Consider the following 12346-nt stretch of genomic DNA (forward strand, 5'->3'; position numbering starts at 1 on the left):
CATACACACATATTGACATCAATGACAACCTCAATGCCAACAAATTTTCCCAAATTGAAGGGAGATTTCAAGGTATAGGTTTTGGAGCCTATTGATATTTCAAAGGAATTATGGACAATTAGTAACAAAAACTACAAACATTTATAGTAGAAAAATATCCCTGTATGCTCATCATAGAAACCCGCAGAGTGGTGAGGAGTTGCATCTTGTTCTTTTAATTGCAATTGGAAATATTCATAATTATTTAACATTTCTTTAAAAATATCTATTAAATTTAATTACGTTCCACTGAACACACTTTCCATCGAGTTGTAAATTGATTTTAACATAGAAAAATTCACAAGATTGCCATTCTTCAGGCAGAAGCTCATTGAGTGCTCATATATATATAAGTTTTTATGCTTCATTATGGCAATTCTAATTTTCCTTACGTAATTTAAATTTAAATATCTTAATGCTTTATTTATATATTTATTTTTCTTGATGAATAGAGCATTATCATTAATAATTAAAAAGTATACTATTCACAAAAAAAGGGGTTAGAGAACCAAAAAAACAAGACTCGCGCGGGTAGAGCCCGGAAAACCAGCTACAAAGCAAAAAACAAATCAACCACTAAGCAATTAATGTACAGTGGTTGCAGAAGATAGCGGATCACATCATCCTTCAAACCCCATACATCAATGGGGTCAAAAGCAAGGTCAGGAGCAACCCAACCTTCTTTAGCTACAACTTTGTCTTCATTCTCTATCAACTTCTATAAAAAAAAAGCCACGCGAGAAGAGCTCAAAAAACCAGCTACAAAGAAAAAAACAAATTAGCCACTAAGCGATTAATATAGTGGCTGCAGAAAGCGGCGGATCACATCATCCTTCGGACCCCACACATCAGTGGGGTCAAGAGAAAGGTAGGAGAAACCCTACCATCTTCAACTGCAGCTTTGTCTTCATTCTCTATCTCCTTCCTGGCTAGGGAGATGGCTAGGGAGATGGCTAGGGAAAGTCGTGGGAAACCTTTAGAGGAGCTGGGCCACCCAGAATAAGCATCGAAAGCTAGCCAGCTAGAAAGGCTAGGAGGTGCAAAAGTAGCTCCACCCATAGGCAACCCAGAAGAGGGAGCACCCTATGGAGGAGAAGTCAAGTGGTGACGCAAGAAATCTCTTCCCCCACCAAATTGGTGGCAGGGAGCCTGGGAACGCGACATGCACGAGCAGTGAGTGGAAGAACTGCGGTCACACTACCTGCCACGAGACAAAGAACGATCACCAAAAATATAAGGGTCTGGTGGGACTCTGACAATTGTACAAGGGGCATTACCCTAGTGGTCAAGAAGCACCTGCATATGGGCAACTTCAAGTGCCACTTTATTCGCTTGTACTTGAATCTATAACATCACATTATTACATATACAAGCTTTAGCATAAATAGAAACATTAAGATCCAGAGAGCTATGAGAAAATAAAATGGCATTTCTATCTTTCCAAAGATTGAAGAGGATTTCCAACCCGAAAGCATAGGCCATATCTATGTGAATTTGAAAGGAAACTTGGGAGAGTCTCCCAACAAAACCATATGCTAGGAGAAGGGTTTAGACCAAAAAGACCGAAAGAAGTCATGAATCCAAACCCACAATTGTTGGGCTCTTATGCAATACCAAAATAGATACATGAAAGTTTCGGGTTGCCCACAAAAAGGACATCAAGGATCTAGCACCTCCAAATGCTTGAGCTGAGAACCCAAGGGCAAGCCTTGTAAAAGAATACACCAGGCGAAATGAGCCACTTGGGATTCAAAATTGGTGATCCAAATAGTGTGAAATCTACACTGCCATGTGGCCAAAGAAGAGTGCAAATGCCACCGAAGATTCAAAGAAGGAACCATTGGCAAATGAGGAACGATCCAATGGTAACCAAGTTTGGCTTATACTTGTAGAAAGGAGTGTTGAGGAACCCATGCCGATCTTTCTACCAAGGCTTGACAGAATGAATGCCATGCTTGTGTACCATATTTAGAGGTAGAACCAACACCACTAGATCAAATATCCATCAATCTGGTTGGCTGAAATGGAATTGGGCCTATAAGTCCTCCCAAGTGCGAAGACTCATAGTAGCATGAAAAAAAGATCCCACGGAGTGCAAAAGACACACTTTTGAAAGCGTAGAGCACAGACTCCAGGAACACACGCTAGGGGAATCCCCTGAACCTGAATGAATGATGACCACCAAATATTGTGTTGGTTAAAAGAGAGGCCATCTCGAAAACTAGCTCGTTCCCAGCAAAGCCACGACTTGACAGTCTCGCAGGCCTGTCAGATGCTTTTAGCAACAAAAGTCTCTTGGATTTGCATGACATCTTTCATCACTAGAAGGGTTTGAAAACCAATCCCCTTCCAGGTTGGCTTGTTGATAGGATGCCTTAAATAAATTCAATGTTTGAGAAGAATTTTTCAAGCCTCATTACCAGAGAGGACTCTAATAACCCATTTGGCAGATAAGGCAAGGCCTTGCTTCTAAGCTGAAAGAAGGCCTAGCCCTCCAAAGTCCCTAGGGAGGCAACAATATTCCCAGGCAACTCGTCTATTTATATAAATTCAATTTTATTGTGTGAGCATAAATTAGTTAAAGTTTACAAAATTTCCTTATTGGTTTAAACAACACACCTTCCATAATATAGTTCAATTATCATTATATTTAAGATAATAAAATTTAATTATATCACAGTTTCATTTATATCCAATTTTCTAAAATAACATTTTTTTGAATATTATACTAGTTTTCTTAAATTAATGTAAAATTAAGTAAGATATATTCAAAAAATAAAAATTTAAAAAATAATTTTTATTATTTAAATCAATGATATATGTGGGTGAACTCACAATACTGGTTCCCACTTTTTGACCAACTTTGACACTTAGATGAACATTTTGCAAAAAACCTTCACTTTCCGACACCTATAACTTTTAAATCGTTAAGAATTTGAAGATGATGTAAACTAGTGATTTGTAACATCCTTTTTGTAGATTCTAAATATATTTTTTTCAAATTTTTTTGAATAAAATTTTATTGATTTTTCCATCTCCCTCAAAAGTAGTTTTTTACAGGAAACAAAATTTTTTAAGAGTGATGTGCATCCCAAAACGTATAAATTTTTTTCTATAAATGATAAAAACTTATCTCTTTTAAATTTTGGTTTGTAACATCAATACCCAGGGCATGCAGTTGGTTTGATAGTGATATATTGAATATTTTTTATTTTATTAAGTTTTGAAGTCCGACTAATTATAATTTAGATATAGGTGTATGTTTGAACACATAACTTGCTCTATATATATCAAAATTAAGTTTTATTTTTTTTGTTAGAAATAAGACATCAATACCTAGGGCATAGATATTTTTCAGGAATTTTTTTGAATTAGTTTGCTATTTTTCCCAATGCATTGAACAAAGAAGTTCATGGTCGGTGAAAAACCTACATTCATAAAAAATAAAATAAAAATATATTAATAAACTTAAATATATTAAAAATTATACTATTTGGAAAGCTTATAATGAGGACTAAATCCTCAAGAAAACAAAACTTCTAAATGAATTCATTTGACCCCTCAAAAGCTAATGTAAAATTGGTTTTTTATCAGCATTTGATAGATGCAAAGGAGACTCCATTGCAACTATGATTTAGAAATAGAGAGGTTCTATCCAAGAAATTTTGATCTAAGAGCCTTTGATCTAACTCTCTTCAATTAATTACTTCAAATGGGACCTCTTAAAGCTTAAATAATTATATTTTCCAAAAAATGTATGATTTCAGCAAAAATCAGGATGTACCAAAAAGTGGGAACCAGCTTTGTGAGTTCACCCATGTGATAATAGTTTTTTAATTAATCCAAATAATATATTATAAAAAAATTTGCCCTATAATCCATATTATGTATACGAAATGATCAAATCATTGAAATATAGTAACAATATTCCAAGTCGAGCACTATATAAGTAATGACAATTTATGTGAGCAAAAATTATGAGAGGAACGTTATTAGTTAAATACAACTTTTTTCTAATAAGAACATAGTAATTTTATTTTGTGGAATTATGTTATCTCTTATGAATACAACTTTTCTAATTGGAACATAATTTTTTTTATTTTGTTACTCAAAACATAAAATATCTTAATATGGCATGTGAATTTGAAGATCTGTCAAGTTCCTATTTAAAAGGGGGGGCTAACATGCCACATTTTGATACCTTTATACTCCATATATTAGCATCAGATAGCCTCATAGATGGTGAAAGCTCATTCCAAATGGAAATGCCAAAAAAATATAGTTAATACTTTGTAAAGGTACAACTAGAAGGGTTGTATTAGTGGGTGAATTTCTAGAGTAATAGAACTACAAAAGGGAACATACATTTGTAGAAAGCAGGATAGAACAAGTTGATTCTATTGTTTGCATTGGTGCCATATTTACTCATTTGAATGGACTTTTACGTAACTTGCAACTAAAAGCAAAAAAAAACTTTTATATAGAAACATGATCAAAACATATGATTCATTTGAAAAATGCATGTAATATGTAATATGTAATGCATATAACAAGCAAGTGAATTTTTTGATAAAATTATCTAAAAGAATGTTCACCTACAACCAATGCACATATAATGTCTTAAATAATTTCACCTCTAGTTTTGCACATGAATTATTTGACACAACGTGCAATAATAACCGCATGTCTATAAATTCATGTGAAGATTTAGTATTTGTTATTAGGTCATTTTATAACATTTAACATATAATTATTTTAATGGGCTATGAAATGTATAGTTGCTTTATGTTTTTTTAATTTTAATATTTTGTATAGTTCAAAGGATAAAGTTGAAGACTTATTGGGATGGTGTACTATTGGTTTAACCTATTTATTGTTAAAACAATATTGTAATAATATTTGTTGCCAAAGGGACACATCATTGTACAAGTCCAATACCCACATGGAATTTTGATCTCATCTCTAAATTAAGAAGAATATTTGTATAGAACTTTGTGTTTTTGGATGTTTCTTGGCATCTCATATCGTTATTAGATATGATCTTAAATTTTTTAATTTGTTCTCTATATTTTATGTATTTAACTTTGTGTCCCTTTCTATTCCTCATGGGTTTTTATTTAATATTATTAAGTTTGGTATTACAATTCATTTCTCTTAGCGTAAATAGGTTTTCCCTATTTTTGGTGCTTAAGTCCAACTTAGGCACATAGTATTATTACATGTTTCTAGGTGAGTAGGTTGAGTTTATTATTATTTTTACCTATGCATTGGTATTTGTATTAGGGTAGTTGTACCTACTCCTACCTACCCTCACACCCAATTGGTTCTCTCTTTCTTGTTCTTGCCTATTTAAGAAAGAATTCAAGTACACATTGTATCTCATCTCAATACATTATCATTTTTGGTGATTTATATTTTCTCTTGATTTTGGAAGCTATAGTTGTCGTTGATCTTGACTTGGGAACATTGCTCCAATAATTCCTTTGTCCTTTTCTTTGTGTATTTTCTAAAAAGAAACAAATAATTAAATCTTTACTTTCCTATTAGTGATGAATCTAAGGTTGAACTCAACAGATCTCCATTTAATTATACATGTATGCACTACTTTTTTTGTTTCTATTTTTCTATCTATATTCAAGGAATCCATGATGGCCTCTTATGTTTGTCTCATCTAAGTTTCCCCTCTTTCTTTATTTTTCTTTGTGTGTCATTTTATACTTTTTAATTAAAAAAAAAGAAAAAATTACAAATATCTCTATCATACAAGGGAGCTATCCCTCTCAAATGTAGAAAAAACTTATTCATTCAATGATAATTTCTTTGTGTGCAAGTGGAGACTCAATAATCATATGCCAACACAAAAATATATTTAAATTTAGTTTAATGTTTAATGTTGTATCAATTTTTTAATAAAGTCTTATAAATTTAACTATAAATCTCTTGTCAAATTTATAAGACATCTTGTATAACTTACAATCAGTGTATCCATTGCACCTCCTTTTGGTGCAAGTGCTAATTTTAGAAATGTAAAATGGTCTCTTTTCAATGTACACCTAAAGTTTATAGTTGTGACTCATAATGCAACTTGTCACATTAGCACATCTAGTCATAAGTACCCTAAAAATGACTTTTTAAATATTTAACCAAAAATTAATAATGGAATCCCTAGTAGTTGAATAAAAAAATATCATTTGTTGTAAGAGTTCAATCAAATATTTTTATTTAAAATATAATTTATATACAATCTAAATCTTCTCAATACCTTTTGGTAGCCATAAATCTTGTTAAAACTAACTTTAAATCCAGTAGAAAAGATCCAATAGTTGAACACAAATTAAAAGATCCCTTTTTTTCCAAATTCACTTTTAAAATATTAAAAAAATAGTAGTCCATAAATTGTATTCAATTTTCCACGACTTTTTTGACTACACATATTGTAACCTATGTAGATAATGAATTCAATTTTTCACATACAGTTACTTAAGTTTGTTTTTTTGTCATTCTATTGCCACTTAGGACTATTGTTTTGCCATCATAAATTATACCTACCCAAGTATTGGATCAATATAGAGCTAGTTGGTTGGAAAGAATATGTGGATGAAGCATAACCTTGGTGTTCGATGTGTATGGAACCAAATATAATGTGTTTATGCAAATGCATGATTTTCACATGTTTTGATCCTCCTTATAATAAAGATGTCTGTGCAAGAGTTGATAATGTCATAGTTGAAAGAATTAAAAACTCCTAAAGTCATGCAATGTGACAAAAGAGTGCATATGTATGATTTTACTATTCTTTATTACAAGCAAATGTATAGGAATTATGACTGCATAGATGTTTTTGAAGCTATTAGAAATGTAGGAAAATATTTTAGCATCATGTGTGTTAATGTTTAACTAATGTGTGAAAGTGAATGTTACACAAAAATATGCACATATAATTCATCCTTTCTTGTATAGAAATGATCTTCATTACATCTATGTCTTAGATGAAGAACTTGGCTAAATATGTTTTAGAAAAATATTAGTTGTGTGTATCAAGATCTTCTTCCTTTTCTTGTAAAGTGGTGTCCTCATTATGTTGGTGAATACTTATAGGAACTAGTGCAAAAATTACAATGGATTATGTCGTTTCTTGTATAACAATTTTCTCATTATGCTAGTGAAAAGCTAGAGGTGTTAACATAGAAAGTGGAATTGATGATGCACAAGGCATGGCTTATTTTTGTATATTCTTACTAATTACTTATAGTTGTAAAGTCATAAATATTTAACAAATCTAAAAAATCAATGATGATTCAAATGTATCACACTTCTACCTAGAAACCATAGAAATTCTAGAGTACCCTAGAGTGATAATGGTCTAAAACATGGTTTTGACTATGCATGTGTGCATGTACCAAGGGGAGCTTACCCTTTACTCCCACACTTAAATAAGAGGATGGCATTCTACCTAAACATCGTTATTTCTTGAGAAGATATTTATATGAAAAATATGGAATAAAAAAGACTAAATAGTGTTAATACCTTTGATAGATCATCATTGCTAGATGAAGTGGCTCATTAGAATTTAGAATGCTAAATTGACATTATAATTAGTTGAAAATTATTGAGAAGAAATTTAATGCAATTACAAATACTAGCTCCTTTCGAGCAAACTTATTACAAATACTAGATCCTTTCGAGCACCAAACTAGAAACCACAATTGGAAGACCAAGGGTCACAACTTAGAAATCAACTTTAAACAATGAGACAAATACAACCAATGGAAGAGCAATAGTCACAACTTAGAATTCTACACAAAGGTGTCCCTCATGGGAGTTGGACTTGGGTCTCCACATTGAGAACTCAATGCTTTAACTAGCTAAGCTCAACCCCTTGGATATTGAGGGAATACTTGAATATTGATACATAGTTTATTGTGGATGTTATGGTTTAATACATTATGAATTAAAGATGGCATTTCTCTTATCCATCTATGCAACATAAATGAGACACTAATATTTTTTCATGAGAATTATTTTAACTACATACTTATGATACCTATAAGCATTTGATTATACCTAACAAATATTGATTTCTACATATATTAATATTTCATTTTTACCTAATAATTGTTATCATTCTATCTACAAAGTTAGAGATCATATTTTGTATTGTTATATTCCTTTAGCATCTCATCCACTTAGTTGGATATCTACATATTTATATAGTTGAATCTTATATTACTTTCTATTATAGGTGAAATATCTTACCCTTCTCCTCTTTACTTTCACTATTATTAAGGATAATTCTTTCTCATGATATTTAAGTTACTGTTTATCTTAAATATGTGATAAATTTTAGGCTCATTGAATTAATTTTTGGTATGTTTTGTATGGAGCACCCATTGCAAGAAAACTTCAAATTCACTTTTTCTTTAGACTGATTGGTAATTTTTATTTAGTATGCATTTTTTTTCCTAGTAGTTAGTATGCACATCCATGTGGAAGAAAATATAATGGTAAAGTTGTATTACCATACCTTTTTCCCTTGATTTTTTGTCCCACTTTATTTATGAGATTGTTGTAATGCAATAACTAGCTAACAAGCAGTTTATTCTTATGTTAATTTGTCTCGTGACATCACAATATACTTACCTTATATTTATCACTAAATATTCATGCTCAATCTCCAAGTCATCTATTCTTTATACATATGGGCTACGAGCTATTGGATCATCATATTCATTTCTTACTCTCATAACCAAATTTTGACCTAAGTATCACATTCAAGTTATTTAAATGTTATATTTAATTTGAATAATATTACGTCAACTCTTTATCTAGGTTAATTATTTTTTGTTAAGGTAAAAAGAGATTTGAAAGGGTTCAAAATATTTTACATAGACTGGCCAAAGGTGTATGAGATAAGTTCCACATAGACAAGAATAACTTTAGAATCAAGATAGAAAGAACACAATTGTAGCCAAGCTATTAAACACAATACAATACTTGAGGATCTAACCTAAATAATTTCAAATCCTACCCTAGCTAACCCTAGTGTGTGACTAGGAGATAAAGTTGGAAACACTCTTAGCCCTTGTGTGTGAATAGGAGATAGACTTGGGAGGACCTTTCTTTCACCTTTGAATAGTTTTCTAGGACACCCTTAACCCAAGTGCATGACTAAGAGATAGATATGAGAAGACATATCTTCCACCTTTCAATAATTATTTAGGAAACATAGTTTTCCAAGTCCTTAAATGGAGAATAAATTAGGGAAGCTCCCCAACTCAACCAACCTAGAGTGCCATGAGTAGAGAATTGTCAAGAAGTCTTATCATCATTTAAAGTTGAATATAAGTTGTGTTTTAAATAATAATATATTTTTTATTAAGGAAAAAATAGGTTTTGAGGGGACTCAAAACCCTCAGATTTTACGAGGATCTAGAACCCACAATACCATGCTACCAAGAAGAGTAATCATAAAAAAAACTAGCAGCCCAACCTTAGCTATACAGAGAAAGCCAGTGCCTAACACATGCACAAGGGTTTTAATAAAACTCCTTTAACCTTCAACAAATACCATGTGTGATTCCAAGCACCCATAACCTTTGAAACACCACAGATAATCATACATTCACAATCTGGACACATGGGGTTTTGAAAGGCTTCCCTAACCTTCAACCTAGGTTTTAAACTAGCATCCAAAACCAGCAGAGAAGGGTTTTCCCAAGATCCCTTAACCTATAACATAGATCTTAGGCCACCAAAAGAAAAATCTATCCTTAACAAAAAACAACAGTTGGCCAAACTAGGCCCTTGAAAATTGCTAGCATCTAGCCTGCCTATGGGTTTTACAAGGCTCCCACAACCTGAAACAAGCACCAAAATGATAAGAAAAAAACAAAAAATGGGGGATTTTGAAAGGCAATAATAATATGTTATTTTTAGAACAACAAATAATATTTTTGTGTTCAACTACTATGTCATTATATATAAAGAATAGAGATAACAAAGTTTCTTGTTTTGTTTTGTTTTTTGCAAAGAGGGGAACCTCATATATATAATTATATTTAGAATAATAAAAAAATATAAAACAATCATAAGTTTGAACCATAAGAACACTCAAACAAAGATCAGAGATGAGATCCAAATATACAAAATCTCTTCACTCCATGACATAATAGACCCATAACATAAAAAAAATATCAATTTACACCAACTGCACAAAGAACATGCTCCAAAGCCTAAACAATAGCATAAATAAATCCAAATAGATAGGGGAAGAGCATTGTCCAGATTTAAAAAAAAATTGATACATCCTCCAAAGGCCCCAAAGTCAATAGAAAGTACAGGACAACAACATCACCATGATAAATTGCAGACCTTAAGAACCCTTCACATGTCACAACCCCATGATAAATTGCAGACCTTAAGAACCCTTCACAGGTCACAACCCCATGATAAATTGCAGAACTTCAGAACCCTTCATAGGTCACAACCCTCACAAAATTGAAGCATCTCCAAAATCCCTAAAGATTATGGAAGAAGCTGAAATTAAGATGTTGCATAACCTTTTTAGAAGTGGAGAGAACCTTTCCACTATCCTTTTTTTGCATAGTGTGGATTAGATGGGTCCCAAGAAAAATATTGAGATTATTTACATTGCATATAAGTTACATTCTAAATAAAATATTATATGATTCTAACAATAAATGATATTTTTTTCAATTACCAAAAATTTCATGATTAAGTTTTGACCAAATCCTTAAAAAGTAACTTTTAAGACACTTCTCACTAAACATATTAATGTGACAAATTACATGACGAATTAAACCTTTAAAACTTAATTGTAAATAGACAAAACCATTTCATACCTCTTAAAAAATTAAAAACCATGAAATTTTAAAATATTTCTCACAGAACGAGGTTCACTGCATAAAGTCGTATACTCTAAATTCTTAAGTGAAAGTCAGAAAAGTATAACAGTAGTGCTGGAAAGACGAGCATATGAAATATCTTCAACAAACAAGAAAAGCATTCAATATCAAACTCCATAAAATTTCATTTTCTAAATTAAAAAAATTGTCCTTCAGAAATATGAGGAGGAGGAGGTTAGTGACCATGTATGGGAACAGCAGTCCTTATGACATGAGGAAGGTCGAAATTGAAGCCATGAATGTGAGGATATTCTGCAACTATTGCAGATATTGTAGACCCTACCCCTCCTGCAACATCCACCACACTCTTCAGGCTGTTAAACCCATCATAAATCTTCACCACATGAGCCATTAAAGGGCCAGTATTAGTAGCCATGCCCTCATTGAAAATCCTGTTTGCTTCAGGATTATTGCTGTTGTACTCAAATATGCCCATGCTATTGGCTTTGGTAAATGCAGGGCAGCCTTCTATGACAGAGTCATGAAGATGTTGATAACCATCTACTATGCACTTTAGATTAATGGTCAAGACAGTGGGTGCACAGGATTGTTGGGCATCATTTTTCACCAGCAACTTAGAGATGCTGGTGAGGCCATATTTGAATTGGGGAGTGCCACCATAATCTATTGTGGTCTCTTCTGTGAAGACACTAATGGAAGCCAGAAGCCTCATGATTCTAAACAGGTAGTCGGTATGGGCAGGTTTGTTGGTGGAAGAAGAAATATGTGATGCAATTTGGTCCACAGAGAGGGGATTCTGACTACCATGGATGGCAATAATGTCAGGAATGTTAAGCAAAACAGCAGCTCGAAGGGCCATGGGCTTGGCTGCTGAAAGAATGATTTCATAGAGTTCGAGATGTGCTTCCATCGAAGACTTTGATGAAGCCATAGTTGTCTCATCTATTACAAACTTTGTCAATTTATAGAAAAGTCAGGGACACTGAAACGTGGAACATTGAAATGTTGCCTATAATAAAATATCAAATTGTATATAATAATTACAGTAAACTGTTTAGCAATTCTAAAACGTGAGTGAAACTTTTTAAATATTTAATGTTTAAATATATTGTAAAATATTACTGTAAACTACTTTTTATCTTTTTAATATGTTATAAGTCATTGCAGTGTCTTGGAAAATATAAAAGGAGCAAAACGTGGTTTAGCAGACTGTTGTGACTCTGAGGAAGCCATAGTTGTCTCATCAGCTACAGACTCTCAATTTGAGACGCCTCGCCAACTTGTGCAGTGCGGGCCACTTCCTCATTTTCCTTTTCCATGCTTATCATCCTTTTTTCATGTCTCCAAGTTCTTATGATATATTGCTTTAGTATTTATATATATGATGTGAAATGGCAGTTCAATTTTCCTCCTAATGATTT

General features: G+C 32.4%; 1 protein-coding gene across 1 annotated transcript; it reads right to left on the minus strand.

Moving 5' to 3' along the window:
* Positions 1 to 11048: 11048 nt before the first annotated feature.
* On the minus strand, positions 11049 to 11856 carry LOC131875607 (caffeic acid 3-O-methyltransferase 1-like). The gene has a single exon (XM_059220196.1). It carries the CDS (start codon positions 11854 to 11856, stop codon positions 11140 to 11142), a length of 717 nt encoding a protein of 238 aa, XP_059076179.1. The 3' UTR covers positions 11049 to 11139.
* Positions 11857 to 12346: the final 490 nt, after the last annotated feature.

This window comes from Cryptomeria japonica, chromosome 5 (assembly GCF_030272615.1).
Source record: "Cryptomeria japonica chromosome 5, Sugi_1.0, whole genome shotgun sequence".
NCBI classification, from domain to species: Eukaryota; Viridiplantae; Streptophyta; class Pinopsida; order Cupressales; family Cupressaceae; genus Cryptomeria; species Cryptomeria japonica.